Source organism: Castanea sativa, chromosome 1 (assembly GCF_040712315.1).
Source record: "Castanea sativa cultivar Marrone di Chiusa Pesio chromosome 1, ASM4071231v1".
Taxonomy (NCBI): Eukaryota; Viridiplantae; Streptophyta; class Magnoliopsida; order Fagales; family Fagaceae; genus Castanea; species Castanea sativa.
The window spans coordinates 1077883-1095907 of NC_134013.1; the positions used below are offsets into that span (position 1 = coordinate 1077883).

An 18025-nucleotide genomic window follows, 5' to 3' on the forward strand; every position below is an offset into this window, starting at 1 on the left:
AAATGTCCTTCATTTTCCCTATGAAGTGATTTTGATCCATTGAAACTCAATCTCATATCCTTCATTTCCTTCCATACATTCACTCACTCACTTACTTACCTCAGATTTTGTACACATTTTCTTTGTAGACTAGTATGTTATCCCTGAACAGGTCTCTTTCTCCCCTAGGTGCTTAGTCACCCACCACCCATCACCTCTCCACCAGATATTGGATTCATGTTTTGATTATTTTCCTCCATATTTTTTTGTTATTATTATATTTATTTGCATATATATCTATAATGTAACATAGAAAAACTCACTATATTATCAACAACCCACCACACAACACAACTCACTCACTCCAATGGAATAACAAAAAAACCAAAACAAAACAACTTTGGTTCCTGTTTTCTTTGGTCTTTTCATTCTTCTCACCAACCCCATTTCCTCTTTGCTTTTGCTGTTTGTTCATTTTTGTTTCTGTTTCTGCAAAAACAGAACACACACACACACCCACAAAAAAAAAAAAAAAAAAAACAGAAGCTTTTCTCTCTTTGTTCATTCATGGAACGTGCAAGGCGCTTAGCAAACCGTGCAATTCTGAAGCGCTTGGTGTCAGAAGCCAAGCAGTTTCGTCAAAATGAGACTTTGTTGCACACTGTCTCACCGGTTTCATACACACCCTCAAGGTACGTATCATCCTTGACCTCGTACATGTCCATGCGTAGAAGTACTAGATCAGATTTGTCACATAACAATGTTGGTCAAGGTGTTGGGCTTGGGCAAACTCGTTCTATATCTGTGGAGGCATTGAAACCCAGTGACACTTTTCCACGCCGCCATAACTCGGCAACCCCAGAAGAGCAAACCAAAATGGCTAACTTATGTGGGTTTGATAAGCTTGATTCGCTTATTGATGCCACTGTGCCTAAATCTATTAGAATCCAATCAATGAAGTTTGATAAGTTTGATGAAGGGTTAACTGAGAGTCAAATGATTGAGCACATGAAAAAACTTGCTTCAAAAAATCAGGTTTTTAAGTCATATATTGGGATGGGGTACTATAACACTTATGTCCCACCTGTGATTTTGAGGAACATAATGGAGAATCCAGCTTGGTACACTCAATACACACCTTACCAAGCTGAGATATCTCAAGGGCGTCTTGAATCTTTGTTAAATTTTCAAACTTTGATTACGGATCTTACTGGTCTCCCCATGTCAAATGCTTCATTGCTTGATGAAGGAACAGCCGCTGCTGAAGCAATGGCTATGTGTAATAATATTCTGAAGGGAAAGAAGAAAACTTTTGTAATTGCTAATAATTGTCACCCTCAAACAATTGATATTTGTAAGACTAGAGCTGATGGTTTTGATCTTAAAGTAATTACCGCAGATCTTAAGGATATCAATTACAAATCTGGGGATGTGTGTGGTGTTTTGGTTCAGTACCCGGGGACTGAGGGTGAGATTTTGGATTATGCGGAGTTTATTAAGAATGCTCATGGTCATGGGGTCAAGGTTGTGATGGCGTCGGATCTATTGGCATTGACACTGTTGAAGCCACCAGGTGAATTGGGGGCTGATATTGTTGTTGGTTCTGCTCAGAGGTTTGGGGTTCCTATGGGGTATGGAGGTCCTCATGCCGCGTTTTTGGCCACATCACAAGAGTACAAGAGGATGATGCCAGGGAGAATCATTGGTGTAAGTGTTGATTCTTCAGGGAAGCCTGCTCTGCGAATGGCGATGCAGACAAGGGAGCAGCATATCCGTAGGGATAAGGCTACAAGCAATATTTGCACTGCTCAGGTACTAGACTATATTTCTAACACTGATTAGTCTGTTGAGGATTTATAGCTGACCCCAAAGTTTTGGGTCTAAGGCTTAGTTGTTATTGCTGTTTTATTACTTTTGTAATTAGTTTAATAGAGTTGCTTATATGGATATTTGAAAATCTTGTGAATCATTATGTTTTTGACAATTATAAATTATGTAACCACGGTCCAGCTCAATTTTTTTGCTGGGCCTGATTCTAGAATAGGTGTCTTAGTGTTCAAGCAGTTGGCTTTCTAGTTTGAATATCTGTCCTGTTTTATCTAGGCATTGCTTGCAAACATGGCTGCTATGTATGCTGTTTATCACGGACCTGAAGGCCTTAAATCCATTGCACAACGGGTTCATGGTCTTGCTGGGGCATTTTCACTTGGACTGAAGAAGCTTGGGACAGGGGAAGTTCAAGGCCTTCCCTTCTTTGACACTGTGAAGGTTAAGGTTGCTGATGCACATGCAATTGCTGATGCAGCATACAAGAGTGAAATAAATTTGAGAATTGTAGACCGGAACACCGTAAGTGTGATTTTGTAAGTAAACCAATTAGTTGGCTATAGGTCTATGTGATGAGATTAATTGGGTCTATATGCATTTCAGATAACCGTTTCTTTTGACGAGACAACCACCTTGGAGGATGTTGATAAACTTCTCAAAGTTTTTGCTGGTGGCAAGCCTGTGAGTCTCATTAGTTTTACATGGTGATGGTGTTTACAATCAATTAGGATTTTCATCCACCTGACTTAGACTTGTGGTAAATTTTCAGGTTCCTTTTACTGCTGCATCTCTTGCACCGGAGGTGGAGACCATGATTCCCTCTGGGCTAGTAAGGGAGAGCCCATATCTCACCCATCCAATCTTTAACACGTATATCCCCCTCAAGAAATTTGAACTCTGCAAAGTTTACATTTCATAACCAACCCTGACTGTTCTTTTCTCTTTATTAGGTATCATACAGAGCATGAGCTGCTTAGATACATTCATAGATTACAATCAAAGGATCTCTCTCTATGCCACAGCATGATTCCATTGGGATCGTGTACTATGAAATTGAATGCAACAAGTGAGATGATGCCAGTAACATGGCCTGGCTTTACTGACATTCACCCTTTTGCCCCAACTGAACAGTCTCAGGGTTATCAGGTAGTTACAAATGTTGACTTGCCAAAATAAGTTCCAATTGTTTTCTTTGCTCAAAATTTTTGGTTTTATGTTGTTTCTTCTTTGTATAAACAGGTGGGTTTACATTATTCTCTTAATGAATGGTTTCCAGGAAATGTTCAAAGATTTGGGTGAAGTATTGTGTACCATCACTGGCTTTGACTCTTTTTCCTTGCAACCTAATGCTGGTGCGGCTGGAGAGTATGCTGGCTTGATGGTTATCCGGGCATATCATTTGGTATGGTAACATTGGCCAAATTTAAATAGTGTTTTCTTTTGATTGTAGTAAAGAAAGTAAGTGGCATTTGATGCCTTCTCCTTAAGGCTCACTTTGATATGAACATAAAGTAATCACCTCAACTTGAAGACTGGAATCTTAATATGATGATTTGTATGCTCCTAAAGTGCCTTGTGCACATGAGGCAGGTGTCAAAGTTTGAGTTTTGATTTCTCTCTCTCAGAGTGGAAAATTATCATTGCAAACAAAGAAGGATTAACCTTTGGGTGATTATAGTTTCTTCTCATTCGCTATTTAGAATAAGGATTTTCATGGTAGATATTGAAGGTATGCAAGCTTTCTAGGAATTTTTCTTCACATTTTCTGTGAATGATGCTGATGATTAAAATTTGCAGCATGTGTGTGTGTTTGTCTGCATAAATATATAACAAAATACCATCTTGTTCCTCAAATATGTAAATGAATGGAAGCAAGTCTAAATTGCAGTATTTTCTTGCCATTAATCTAGAAGTCCTCAGATCATCATTCCATTTCAAAGACAATATGACATTGTATTAGTCTTATTCAAAAGCTAATGCTGAATGAACATTGTAGGCAAGAGGAGACCATCATCGCAATGTGTGCATCATACCTGTTTCAGCACATGGGACAAATCCTGCTAGTGCTGCCATGTGTGGAATGAAAATTGTCTCTGTTGGAACTGATGCCAAGGGAAACATCAACATTGAAGAATTAAGGAAGGCTGCTGAATCTAATAAGGACAACCTCTCTGCTCTTATGGTAATTTCATTTTGCATCCTATGCTGGGAATCTGTTTTTGTCAATTGACAAAATTAAAGGAGACGGAGGTGGAGATTTAATTCAATATTGACAGTCTTTTAATTTTGGTTGACATGATAGGTCACATATCCTTCTACTCATGGAGTCTATGAAGAAGGTATTGATGAGATATGTAAGATAATACATGACAATGGAGGTCAAGTATACATGGATGGGGCTAACATGAATGCACAGGTCAGCTATTTGCCCCATCTTCCTTTGTTTCCTTCATATGTTAATTGTATTCATTGAGCACATTATCTAGTAAAATCAACTAATAGCCTTTACCTTATAATTAAATGGTCTACTAAAATATATAGCTGTAGGGCTAGTTTGTGTGTGTGTTGGCAGATTTTTCAATTCTTTAATTTATACTCCCTGGTTTTAAGTAGATAATTTCTGGGTCATTTGATTTTTCGCTCTTTAAATACATATCTACATATTGTTGTAGTGGAAATTTCAGTTTCTATTTATGCACTTCATTTTTCCTTGCATTTCTTTTCAATTTGATTTCACATTAAATCTAAAAAACCTTTGGTCCTTATAGGTGGGACTGACAAGCCCTGGTTGGATTGGAGCTGATGTTTGCCATCTCAATCTTCATAAAACATTTTGCATTCCTCATGGAGGAGGTGGTCCTGGCATGGGTCCTATTGGTGTGAAGAAACACTTGGCACCATTTTTGCCATCGCATCCTGTGGTAATTGCTCTTTTCATTGAGTAAATTTATATGCGAATATGATTCCATTTAATTGCTTGTTAGGTTTATATATGCGTCAAATGCATGTAGCTTCTATTGACAAATTAGTTTCATTCTCATCCATCTTTCATTTCTTCATGATTCATCATGTAATTCTAATTGTATTGGAACTGACAGCCTCACACACACACATGCATGAACAATCAGAGTGTAACCCACTTCAGTTAGTAATGTTACATGATGGTGATGATTACTTGCATGCTCTGCCACTACTATGTCTTTTATCATTATTGATTCTTTTCTGGCAGTTGTTTTTCTTATTCAATCATTAATTTCATCCTGCTTTACTTTTAAGGTACCCACTGGTGGAATACCTGCTCCTGACAAGTCTCACCCACTTGGTACCATTTCTGCTGCACCTTGGGGCTCTGCACTTATTTTGCCAATATCATACACATATATAGCCATGATGGGGTCAAATGGTCTCACTGAAGCATCAAAAATAGCTATTCTGAATGCAAATTACATGGCAAAGCGTTTGGAGGTTCCTGCTTCTTTCTTTACACTTGCTTTTTCTTTTGAAAATCCATTCACTACTATAGAAGTAGGTAGGTGCCATGCTCTAGTCATGCTTCAATCTTCGGAAACGAAGAATAACATGGACTTCCTTGTTTGTCCTGGCTAGTCCCATGATAATGTGGGTGCATGTTTGCACTTGAATAAGAAATTTGACCTGTGCATTGCACTCACACGTGGTTTTCCTGGCTAACCAACTTTGAGGTTTTGAGTTATTTCTCCCTTCTGAAGCTGAGGTCTCAATGATGTTTGTCCTGGTGTTCTTAATATTGTTTCCATATTTTGCTTTGCCTTTTTGCAGAATTATTACCCCATTCTTTTCCGTGGTGTCAATGGAACAGTTGCCCATGAATTCATTGTTGATTTAAGAGGCTTCAAGGTAGTTTTGTTCTTTCTAGGTTATATTTTGCCTACTGTTTCCATTTTTGGGAGCAATTGTAACCAATTATTGTTGCAGAATACTGCTGGGATAGAACCTGAAGATATTGCCAAGCGTTTAATGGACTATGGATTTCATGGACCAACTATGTCATGGCCAGTTCCAGGCACACTTATGATTGAACCCACTGAAAGTGAAAGCAAGGTATGCCCTTTGGGAGTCCTTCCACTTAACAAGCCCTCCTCATCCTGTTTCTTTGTTCTGTTTTAAGTAAATTTAAAATTATTTGCAGGCCGAGTTAGACAGGTTTTGTGATGCTCTTATTTCCATTAGAGAAGAAATTGCTCAGATTGAGAATGGAAAAGCAGACGTCCACAACAATGTCCTGAAGGTGAAATGACTCTATTCTTTTTCCTCACTTTGGCCATTCACATAAGAAATTGTTAAATTGATTGCTGTCCTTGCTCAAGAATTCATGTGTCCAACTTTGACTAGTCTATTGAGGATCCATAACCAACCTCAAAAATTTTAGGACGAAGTCGTGGTTGTTGTTGTCCTTGCACAGTTCTGGACACATGTTTAAAAATAATCCAATTGTGAACTTTTAAAGCAATTATCTAAAAAACTATTGTGCAGGGAGCTCCTCATCCACCATCCCTGCTCATGGGAGATGCATGGACAAAACCATATTCTCGGGAATATGCAGCCTTCCCAGCTGCCTGGCTTCGTGTTGCGAAGTTCTGGCCTTCTACAGGTATCCATATCCATCTTCATCTAATTTTTTTTATAGTTTTGGATGTTATATAGTTGCCTTGATACCCCATCTCTTAATTGCTTGCTTTTCATATAAACCATTGTCCTTTCAGACTGATCTGTTGTCTATAATTGAGGAACTTAACAGTTTCTTTTATATATTAAAACTTGCAATATTATAATCATTCAAGCACCACATGCATTTTAATCATTGATAGAAGATCTGCTCTACTTAGTCCATGGTTATTTGTAAGATGCAAATGCTACAAATTGTGACAAACCTTGAATACTTTAATGCGTTTCTAGTTTAGGCCTGCTTAATTTTACCTAACATTGAGTTTTTTTGCACTGTTATATCAGGGCGTGTGGATAATGTGTATGGTGACCGCAACCTTGTCTGCACCCTTCTTCCAGCATCACATGTTGTTGAAGAACAAGAGGCAGCCAGTGCCTAGTCTTCCTCCTCGTGCTCCTTGCTGCAAGGTTTCTCTATGAAACCGTTTGCTTCTCCCTCTCATTGTATATAAGTATTTCCTTGATTATGTCCTTCACAGCTGGTGACATTCATTTTCCTAATACCATATTGATAATGATCAGCTGTTCGAATAATAATTGTTGCTGATTGCAACCCAAAATGTTGTAATTATAATTTACTTCATTCTCCCTCCTCTTTTGTGTCTTAGCCAATATTAAACAGAAGCTAAATGCTCAACCTATGTTAATGCTACTTGTAATTCATAGTTCCTCCCCACCACACTGTCAACACCTTTCCCTCCTCTGTGCCCCTCTCTACCATTGCCCCTCAACCAGCCACCTCCTTCTCTCCCTGGTTTCTTGCCATCTCCTTTCCCATCACCCTTTGGTTTCTTTCCATTTCACCCTCTTTGCCCACCATATCCTTCTCCTTTGAATATCCCACCCCCATCTATTTTACCGTTACAACCACAGGTTTGGCCTAGATCAGTCAATACTGCTTCATCTTCACCTCTCCCTAACAGTTTGCCTCTCCCTCCTAAATCTTCTCCCCAGAGAAAGGGGGGCAGTAATGGGTCTTTTCGCATAGACTCGAAAACTTTTTCTTTCTCGTTTGTCAACGGTCAGGCTGACTCTTATGTTATTCACGAAAGGCGTCGGAATTTTAATAGTTCCGTTTTTTTGGGTCGTAAAGGATTGGAATGGATTCTCTCTTGTTTTGCCGATATCCGTGATTGGGTTCCTGGTAAGGAATATCTGTATAAACGTTATAGAGAAAATAACAAATTTTTCGAATTTCGTGGAAGATCGAATAAGGCTGGTATTTTTGTGGAGATAGCTGTGTATTATGGTGGAGCTCGCCGTGGTTGGATTATGGTTCCTGCGAGTTCAAACCGGTCTGGTTGGAGTTTGTTTTCAAAAGAATTAGAAAGATTTCTATCAGGTTCAAACACTGTTTGGGTGAAAGGGAGGATTTCTGGTGTAGAAGCTGGTGCTGGTGCTGGTCCTGCTCTGACGGAAGGAGGTGGGCATTTTGGGAAGAAATCTCCCAAGATCAGGAAGCAGCGGAAGTTAAGGAATTTTGAATTTTTTGGAGCTGATTCGGGAAATAACGTGCTCAAGGATGGTACTGGCGCTACTGTCACTTCTATTAATGGAAGACCCACGCGTGAGTTTAAGTTTGAGGTGACTCCTGCTAGTTTGGCGCTGAGGGTGACTAAAACTATTGGAGGCAAACGTTTGGTAAATTGGGTGAACCACTCTTCTAATCTTAAGCCCATTTCCAGTGGGCCGGTGCTGTTATCTGGACATGATAAAGTCCTTTCTCACAAGGCTATGGATAGTGGGCCTATTTTACTAACTGGGCATGACAAAGCCCAAGTGGCTGACCCGAGAGGCAAGGCCCAGAATGGGCTTTCTTTTCATCGTGGAGTGGGTGTGCGTAGTCTCCATATTCAGAGCGCGAGGGAGGTGGGCGAGTGTTCTAAGCCACCGATGAAGCTATCGGCTTTATCGGTGATGCCTGAGGGTGCGTCGGCTGGGTTACCGCCGGCATCTACCCTTGGTTCTTCTTCGGAGCATCTCGTCTCAAACCCGTCAAGAGAGTTGGGTGCTCCGGTGACCGAAACTCCATCGGCGCTACGGTGCAGCTCCGCCGCGGTCATTCTCGACTCCGGTAAGGCTGTTCCTCCCTTGGACACCCTCTCCGATGCTGTGGATTCTCATGACCTGGCGGTTTGCTCGTCGTCGGTGGTGCGTGAGGCGCCGATTCTGAAAGGTGTATCGCCGATCCTTGATCAATTTCCTTGGGTGATTCAAAATCGTTTCTCTCCTCTCTCAGAGCTGGGTAATGGGATTGATGAAGGGTTTGTGGAAGGGGTAGAACATGAGGGTCAGTGGGAGACCAGTGTAGTGTATGACCATAGCTGTGGTAGTGGAGAGAAAGATTATGGGGTGTTGAAGTGTGACCCTCTGTCTTCATGGGATCCTAATGAAATCAGAGATTTGGTGCTGGTTCAGAATTCTGCAGAAGGACCTCAAGTTACAGAGTCAGGGACACCTTCTAATTGGGTGTCCCAGCTGATGAAAAATTTCTGTAACCTGGTGGGGTTCCCTATTGTGAAACATGAGGATCAATGTCTGGCTTTGTTTCGCCTTTTGGAGCAGGAGTGTCTTAAGGTGGTTGTTGAGGGGGCGCCCAAGCAACCAGCAAACTCAGGGTCACGAGGACTCAGGGAACTTAAGGGGCTTATCTCTAATGTTAACTACGATGGGGTATCTTCTAGGAGCAAGAGCAGAGTCTCTTTGACTGCTGCAGGGGTTATTGGTAGTTGTACATGAATTTACGTCTACTCTCTTGGAATGTAAGGGGGCTTAACAATCCCCGGAAGAGAGAGGTTTGTAAGAATCTCCTAAAGGAATGGAAGTGTGATATTGTATGTCTTCAAGAAACTAAAGCATCTTCTTCTGATGCTGCCTTTGTTCGAAGTTTGTGGGGAAGTCCTTTCATTGATTGGGCTGTTTTGGATGTTGTGCAGACTTCTGGTGGGATTTTGTTGATTTGGGATAAGAGGGTTTTTGAGAAATTGGATGTTATTGCCGGTCAGTTTTCTATCAGTGTCTTATTGAGAGGTGTGGTGGACGACTTTGTTTGGGCTTGTACAGGTGTGTATGGTCCCCATGAGGATGGGCAGCGTGTTACCTTGTGGGAGGAGTTATCACAGCTGCGTGTCAGATGGCCCATGGCATGGTGCTTAGTAGGTGATTTCAATATCATTAGGTTCCCAAGTGAAAGACTTGGTTGTGAGTCGTTTTGCCCTGCTATGTTTGCATTTTCGGACTTTATAGAGAGGAATTCCTTAGTTGACTTACCTCTAGAGGGTGCTTCATTTACTTGGTTCAGAGATTCTGGCCTTCCCTCTATGTCTAGAATTGATAGGGTTTTGGCTTCCCTAGACTGGGTGGATCATTTCGAGAATGTTTCTCAAAGGGTGCTTCCTCGGGTTATTTCTGACCATTGTCCTCTTTTGTTGGAAGCTGGTGCTGTACGTAGGGGTCGTAGTGCTTTTAAATTTGAAAACATGTGGTTGAAAGTTGAGGGTTTTGTTGATAGAGTGCAGCAATGGTGGAACGGGTATAGTTTTGTGGGTTTACCAAGTTTTATCTTGGCTCAAAAATTGAAGGCTTTGAAAGCAGATTTAAAAAAGTGGAACAAGGAGGAGTTTGGTGACTTGGCACTCAAAAAAAAAAATTTGCTGACTGAATTGAGGGGTCTTGATGTTAGAGAGGAGCTGCAAGATCTCTCGAATGAGGATCACCTTTATCGTATTCATCTCAAAGCTGACATAGAACAGTTGGCTTCTCTTGAGGAAATTTCCTGGAGACAAAAATCTCGTGCTTTGTATGTGAAGGAGGGGGATAAGAATACTCGCTTCTTTCATAGATTAGCAAACTCTCATAGAAATGCTAATCATATTAAGAGGATTGAGGTGGATGGTGTCCTTTATGAGGATGAGTCAGATGTGCGCTCTCAGATAGTCCGTTTCTATCAGGGGTTGTATGAGGAATCTGAATTGGGTCGCCCTTCTATGGATGGATTAGATTTTGCTTGCATAGAAGAGGAGGAGAGGTTGTCCCTAGAGAAGGCGTTCACAAAGGAGGAAGTTTTACACGTCTTAAGGGAGCTGGAGGGAGATAAAGCCCCTGGTCCTGACGGGTTCACCATGGCTTTCTTTCAAAATTGTTGGAGTGTGGTGGAAAAGGATGTCATGGCTTTCTTTGACTTCTTTCATAGTCATTCTGGGTTTGAACGGTCTTTGAATGCTTCTTTTCTCGTTTTAATTCCTAAAAAGAGTAATGCTGTTAACATTAAAGATTTTCGGCCTATCAGTTTAGTGGGCAGTGTGTACAAGTTGTTGTCCAAGGTTTTGGCTAATAGGTTAAGGGTGGTTTTGGATAAACTCATCTCTGAGACTCAGAATTCGTTTGTTGGTGGGAGGCAGATTTTGGATTCTGTGCTCATTGCAAATGAGTGTCTGGATAGTAGGCTGAAGAGTCGGTTACCGGGTGTGGTTTGCAAGCTTGATATTGAAAAAGCATATGACCATGTTAATTGGGAGGCCTTGTTTTATTTGTTGGACCGGATGGGGTTTGGGTCGAAATGGAGGGGGTGGATTAAGGCTTGTGTTACTTCTGTCCGTTTCTCTGTCTTGGTAAATGGCTCCCCTGAAGGCTTTTTTGAAAGCTCCCGTGGGTTGAGACAAGGAGACCCCTTATCCCCGCTTCTTTTTCTCTTGATTATGGAGGTTTTAAGCAGAATTTTGAAGAAGACAGAGGAGCATAACCTTATTCGGGGGTTTCATGTGGGAGCAGTGAATTCTGTTGGTGTTCAGATCTCCCATTTGTTGTTTGCGGACGACACTATCTTATTTTGTGATGCCTCTAGGGATCAGTTGCTCTCCATAAGATTGGCGATGTCTTGTTTTCAAGCTTTTACGGGTTTGAAGGTAAATGTTGGGAAAAGTGAGATTGTTCCTGTGGGGGAGGTGAATAATATAGATGCATTGGCTAGCATTCTTCAGTGTAGAGTGGGGAGCTTGCCTATGAAATATCTGGGGATGCCTTTGGGAACTTCTTTTAAGACTGCTTCGATTTGGAACCCTATTTTGGAAAAGATGGAGAAGAGACTCTCAGGGTGGAAACGTCTTTACTTATCTAAGGGTGGTAGGCTCACTTTACTAAAAAGTACTCTATCGAGTCTTCCTACGTACTTTTTATCTCTCTTCACTATCCCTAAAGCTGTGGCTGCTAGAATGGAAAGGATTCAGAGGAACTTTCTTTGGGGGTCAGTTGAGGGGAGTTTCAAATATCCTTTGGTGGCTTGGGATAAGGTGTGTTCTCCTGTTAAATTGGGGGGGCTGGGGATAAGGAGTGTGGCGTCGTTTAACCAAGCTCTCTTAGGGAAATGGTTGTGGCGCTTTGGGCAAGAAGTTACTCATCTCTGGCGGAGAGTTATATCCACTAAATATGGTGAGGGTCAAGGGGGGTGGTGCACCAAAGTGTGCAGGAGGACCCACGGTTGTGGCCTTTGGAGAAGCATTCATGAAGGGTGGGAGAGTTTTTCTAAGCACCTATCGTTTGTAGTGGGTGAAGGCACTCGCATCCGCTTCTGGCATGATAGGTGGATTGGGGACTATATCCTAAAAGATCTCTACCCTGAGCTCTATGTGTGTTCGGTTGCCAAGGATGCTTGCATTTCGAAGTTTTGTGGCTTCCGAAGGAGGTTCTACTAGAGTGTGGAATTTAAGGTTTTTTAGAGCCTTTGAAGATTGGGAGCTTGTCGCTTCTTTTTCTCTTCTTCACTTTATCCAACCTCATATCCCTCGGGGGGATAGGAGGGATTTTCTTTGTTGGCGGCTCAAAGGCAATGGTATGTTCGACACTCGCTCTTATTACCAAGCAATCCGGGGTTCCTCGGATTTTTTGTTTCCTTGGAAGGGTGTTTGGAAACCAAAGGTTCCTAAGCGAGTAGCTTTCTTCTTGTGGACAGCCGCTCATGGTCGGATTCTCACTTTGGATAATCTCATGATTAGGGGTCGGCGTCCTTTGGCAAATCGGTGTTGTATGTGTTGTTGTGATGGGGAGTCGGTTGACCATCTTCTTCTTCATTGTACTGTTTCTCATACATTATGGTCTCTTATGCTTCAGGCTTTTGGTATCCACTGGGTTATGCCTAGATCAGTGTCGGGGTTGTTATCTTGTTGGCATCAGTGGTTAGGAAAGCACAACTCGAATATTTGGAATTTGATTCCAGGGTGTTTATTGTGGATTATTTGGTTGGAACGAAATCGTCGCTCCTTTGAGAACATGGAGAAGACATTGGATGAGTTAAAGGTGTTATGTCAGAGAAGCCTCTTCGAGTGGTCTCGTTGTTGGGGTTTTACGGATTCTCCGTCTCTTTCAGAGTTTATGTTTTCCCTTAGAGTTTCCTTCCCTTAGTTTTCTTTCTTTGTATCTTTCTGTTCATCATCATGAACATCATGTACTACTTTTCCTATTAATATTACTTCTTTGATTACCTATCAAAAAAAAAAGATACTAATCTACTGCCTTGAATCCAGAGTTTTTAATTAGAATAAAAAGAGGAAGAGTGTCTAAACGAACTGTAGCTAGTGTTGGTGGCTGAATCTATTTGGATCCTCTGCCAATAGGCTCTGCTTTGATAGAATATTCTATAAAGTATAAACGACTTGTGACCAAAAAGCAGCAAGAAAATTTAATAAAAAAATGTTGCTGAAAAAACTCTTGAGATTGGACCGTCTGTTCAATCTCAACTCCTCTTTACCAAACATGGGGTTATCTTGAAGCTCAAGCATCACATCTGCACTTTGTTCCTTTAAATATCTTTAACTGAAATGGTTATATATTTGCCAATTTTTTATTTTTAATAATTTGATAACAATTGGGTGGGGGGATTTAAACTTGGACATTTCCATTGCCAAGCCTATAGTTTACTTTGTTAAGTTTTTAAACTTAAGTATTTGATTTGCTAATTTTGAAATTATAACAATTAGAATATCTCAAAACTATAGGATATATATATATATATATATATATTTTTTTTTTTTCTTTTGCAACTTTCATGGTTGTAGTACCATCACATAGTATAGACACACTAAAATGTCTAAATATTAGAATATACTCTTTAAGACAAAACTTGAACAAATGTTTAAACCTTCTTTTCATCGAGTCCTACATTCATTGTGTTATCACTTGTTACCATTACTTCTCTTCATTTTAATTCCCCTATACAATCAGAACCACCACCACCACTACCTTAGATGCTGTCATACCACTACAATTACCACCCTTACGGCCGCTATTGTCATCACCGCTACAAAAACTATACCAATAAAAAAAACATTAATTGTTTTTTATGCAATTTTTTTTTTTTGAAGCCATTTTTTGTGCAAATCAAATGGCAACAAATCTTCAAACTCATTAATGTCATAGTTTTTATCAAATACAATAAATCAAGTTGTTTCCATGAAAAATGTTTTTAATAAAATTATTTTTCCTAAACAAATGTTTTATATTGTTGGAGGAGTCACAATTTGACTCCCTACAATCACTCTAAAAGTAGGCCTGCATGGTATGATGTCAAAAGCCATAAAAAATTTGAGTATATATTCCTCATCACCAATTGATTTTAAGAAAAAATGACACAATTCATGGTCTAACACACAAACATATATATATCAACAATTTTTTTATCAAATACCATAAATCAAGTTGTTTTCCATAAAAATGTTTTTAATGGAATAATTTTCTCAAAACAAATATTTTATATTTATCAACATTTTTTTATAAATAAATTTATTATGAATTAGTATTTTAAGGTTTCCCTGTCCAGTTGATACCATCCCCTTCCCTAGGTACATCGTTCCTAATTAATGAATTGAAAATAATAATAGAGTACAATGTTGGTAACTTGACAAGCACTAACGTGATCCGTCCCATTCAGTACAACTTACATTAACTTAGGGAATAAACTCCATTTTTTTTAGTACCAAAAAAATGAACCACATCAAATCCTTTTCTAATTTCCGTACACCTCTAAATCCTTTTTGTTGTTCCTTAAAGGCCCTTGTCAAGCAATAAATAAAATGGATAATTCATATATTTTATATCTCTTTTAAAAAAATTTAGAATTTATAATGACAATTAGCTATGGACCTGTGATTGCGTGACACAATTGAAGGGAAGAAATTATTAAATCAAAACAAAGATGGAAGGTATAGTCAATTCAAAAGGCAATTCACAACTCACAATTTCCATAAAATAAAATAAAATAAAATAAAAAATTCACAACTCACAATAAATGCTCTCTCTACTAGACTACTATGTATAGCCATACATCTTGATTTTTCCACATACACACTTGGATGTGATACTTCATACTACACAACTTCTTCTTTTTTTCTTTTCTTTTTTTTGCATACCTAACATCACCTCCCCCCTCATCTTTTTTCTTATTGTCGTATGGTTTCCTCTTTTAATGCATCTCCATGACTAAAAATGCACCAATAACTTTAGGAATGCAAAAAATTTCATGATGTTTAAAGTGACATGTTGTGTTATGTGCTAATAGTTTGTGTTAACAAGCAACTTACTAAAAATGATATGAGGTTGCGTTAACGAGCACTTTGCGGTGCCCGTTAACAACTTTTTTGACTATTTTGAGCTTTTTTTTAAATATTTTTTAAAGCCTTATGTTATATTTTTTTTCAACTTTAGAAACTGTGATGCCAGCTTCATAGAGAGAAAAAAATTATTAAAATAAATTGTGGGCCTACTTTTATGTCTATTTTTTCATTTATCTAATTTTTTTTATTAAATGGGACCCACATTAAGAAAACCTTTTCTCAAATGATATTAGTGGTTGATTTTATTTAAATGTGATATTATTCAAATCAAAATCCATCACATCAATAATTGTAAAAGTTGTTATGTGCAGAATAATACTTCAATATTTTACCTCTCGAGTATTGCCTATACATAAATTTGTTCCTAAATGATAAAGGAGGAGACTTCTTTCATTTATCTAATTCTTTTATTAAATGTGACCCACATTAAGAAAACTGTTTCTCAAATGATATTAATGGTTGATTTTATGTGAAAGTGATATTATTCAAATCAAAATTCATCACATCTACAATCGTAAAAGTTGTGATATGCCAAACAATACTTCAAAATTTTACCTCTCAAGCATTGTCTGTATATAATTTTTTTCCTAAATGATAAAGGAGGAGACTATATGAAGTTTATTAAGATGAGCTTGGTTGCTTGCATGAAGTTTATTAATGCTGTGTTAATAATTTCATAAAAAAAAATATTGTGTTAATTTGGTATAAATTTAAGTTGATGAAAATTTTTTAAAGTTGCCAAAAAGTATAGATGATCGGTTGACTTATATTATATTTGTAGGGGTTTGAAAATCTCAATATACCTCAATTCCCTCATTTAATGAAGTCCTAAAATCTCAACTAAAATTTAGGAATACATCTTGCACTAATTACAATTGGAACAAAGTTAAAACTTTGTGTTAGATTTCACTTACTATAAATGCTCACATTGGTCGTTTTCTTCCCAATAAACTTAGACTTTTATACTTTCTCCAAAAAAAAAAACTTAGACTTTTATAGGGTCTCTAAAACTAGTTCTTATGGGATGAAGATTATCTAGACTTTGTAAGGTAACTGACCATGTAGTTTCTAAAATCTCACTATCCATATGAAACTAGCAAGTTGTATTTTTCCATATCATCCAAAATTTAAATAAATATAGAAACAATGATAGTCAATATTTGCTCAAATGTTGATAATATGACAAAATTAATCTTATTGACTTCAAAATGAATGGATAATATTTGAGGAGCTCCATTGTATAATAATCCTAATAGCTCTAAAGAATCTTTATCATTTCTCTAAATTCTCAATAATTCAAAAAACCAAGCCTAGCATTAACCTAAACCAATCTTTTAACTTGTGAGTTGTGACATAAAAATTAGCATTTATGAATTCATACCATCTCAATTAGTATATGTTTCTTATGACTTAAAATTTGGAGTATTATACCACCGCACACCCTTGATATGATGGTCACTTCACAAGTATAAGTGCTTGTGGGGTGTGGGGGACAAGAGTTGGGGTTCAAGTTTGCAGGAGAGAGTTTCACACATATATACACTTAGGGTCTGTCTGGATTGAGAGAGAATGGAGGGGAATAATGTAAAGTTGACTAAAAATATGCTAATTTTGGACCAAATATACTCTACTTTACTTCCCCTCAATTCAAATGGTCCATTAGATTATTTTAAAGTATAATTTCTATATTGTATATATATAAAAAAAAAAATTTGGAGTATTATTAGGGATGATACGATTTTCATTACATTAACCTTCTAAGCTAATAGGTTAACTTTTAGACATAAGGCAAAAAAAAAAAAAAGGAAAAGAAAAAGTGATTATATATATTATATTATTGGTGCAACTTTAATTAAATTTATCATCACGAAACTTTGTAAGTGTTTATAATAAAATTGATAATATATTCAACACTTTCCTAAAATGACACGCTTATCTAAACAAATTAAATTCTAAAAGCAACTTGTTTAGGTCCAATATGATAGTTAACAATCTTGTAACTCAGTAACATAGCTTGGTCTCCTTTATTACCACATTTATAGGGTTTCTAAAACTAGTTCTCATGGGATGAAGATTATCTAGACTTTGTAACTTGACTGACCATGTAGTTTCTAAAATCTCACTATCCATATGAAACTAGCAAGTTGTATTTTTCCATATCATCCAAAATTTAAATAAATATAGAAAAAATGATAGTCAATAATGCTTAAATATTTATAATATGACAAAATTGATCTTATTGACTTCAAAATGAATGGATAATATTTGAGGAGCTCCATTATAGAATTATCCTAATAGCTCTAAAGAATCTTTATCATTTCCTATGACCTATTGAACACTAGGATTTAAATTCTCAATAGTTCTCTCTCAAAAAATATTTTTATCAATAATTCAAAAAACCAAGCCTAGTGTTAACCTAAACCAATCTTTTAACTTGTGAGTTGTGACATAATAATTAACATTTATGAATTTATACCATCTCAATTAGTATATGTTTCTTATGACTTAAAATTTAGAGTATTATACCATCGCGCACCCTTTGTGCAGTGGTCACTCTACAAATATAAGTGTTTGTGGGATGCGAGGGCCAAGGGTCGGGGTTCAACTTTCCAAGAGGGAGTTTCACACACATATACACTTAGAACCCGTTTAGATTAAGGGAGAGTGTAGGGGAGTAGAGTATAGTTGACTGAAAATAGGGTAATTTTGAATCAAATTTACTCTACTCCCTCTCAATCCAAATGAACCATTAGATTAGGTTAGAGTGGAATTTATATCTTGTATTAAAAAAAAATTGGAGTATTATTAGGGATGATACGATTTTCATTACATAAACCTTATAAGCTAATGGGTTAACTTTTAGACATAAAGCCAAAAAAAAAGTGATTATATATTATATTATTGGTGCAACC

At 37.9% G+C, this 18025-nt stretch overlaps 1 protein-coding gene across 1 annotated transcript; it reads left to right on the forward strand.

Annotated features, from left to right (window-relative positions):
- On the forward strand, positions 1-7102 carry LOC142617049 (glycine dehydrogenase (decarboxylating), mitochondrial). The gene is made up of 15 exons (XM_075789749.1): positions 1-1791; positions 2083-2328; positions 2410-2487; positions 2576-2676; positions 2757-2952; positions 3083-3208; positions 3803-3988; positions 4109-4222; positions 4575-4727; positions 5083-5271; positions 5605-5682; positions 5761-5886; positions 5975-6073; positions 6319-6436; positions 6796-7102. Exons 1-15 carry the CDS (start codon positions 547-549, stop codon positions 6888-6890), a joined length of 3150 nt encoding a protein of 1049 aa, XP_075645864.1. The 5' UTR covers positions 1-546; the 3' UTR covers positions 6891-7102.
- Positions 7103-18025: the final 10923 nt, after the last annotated feature.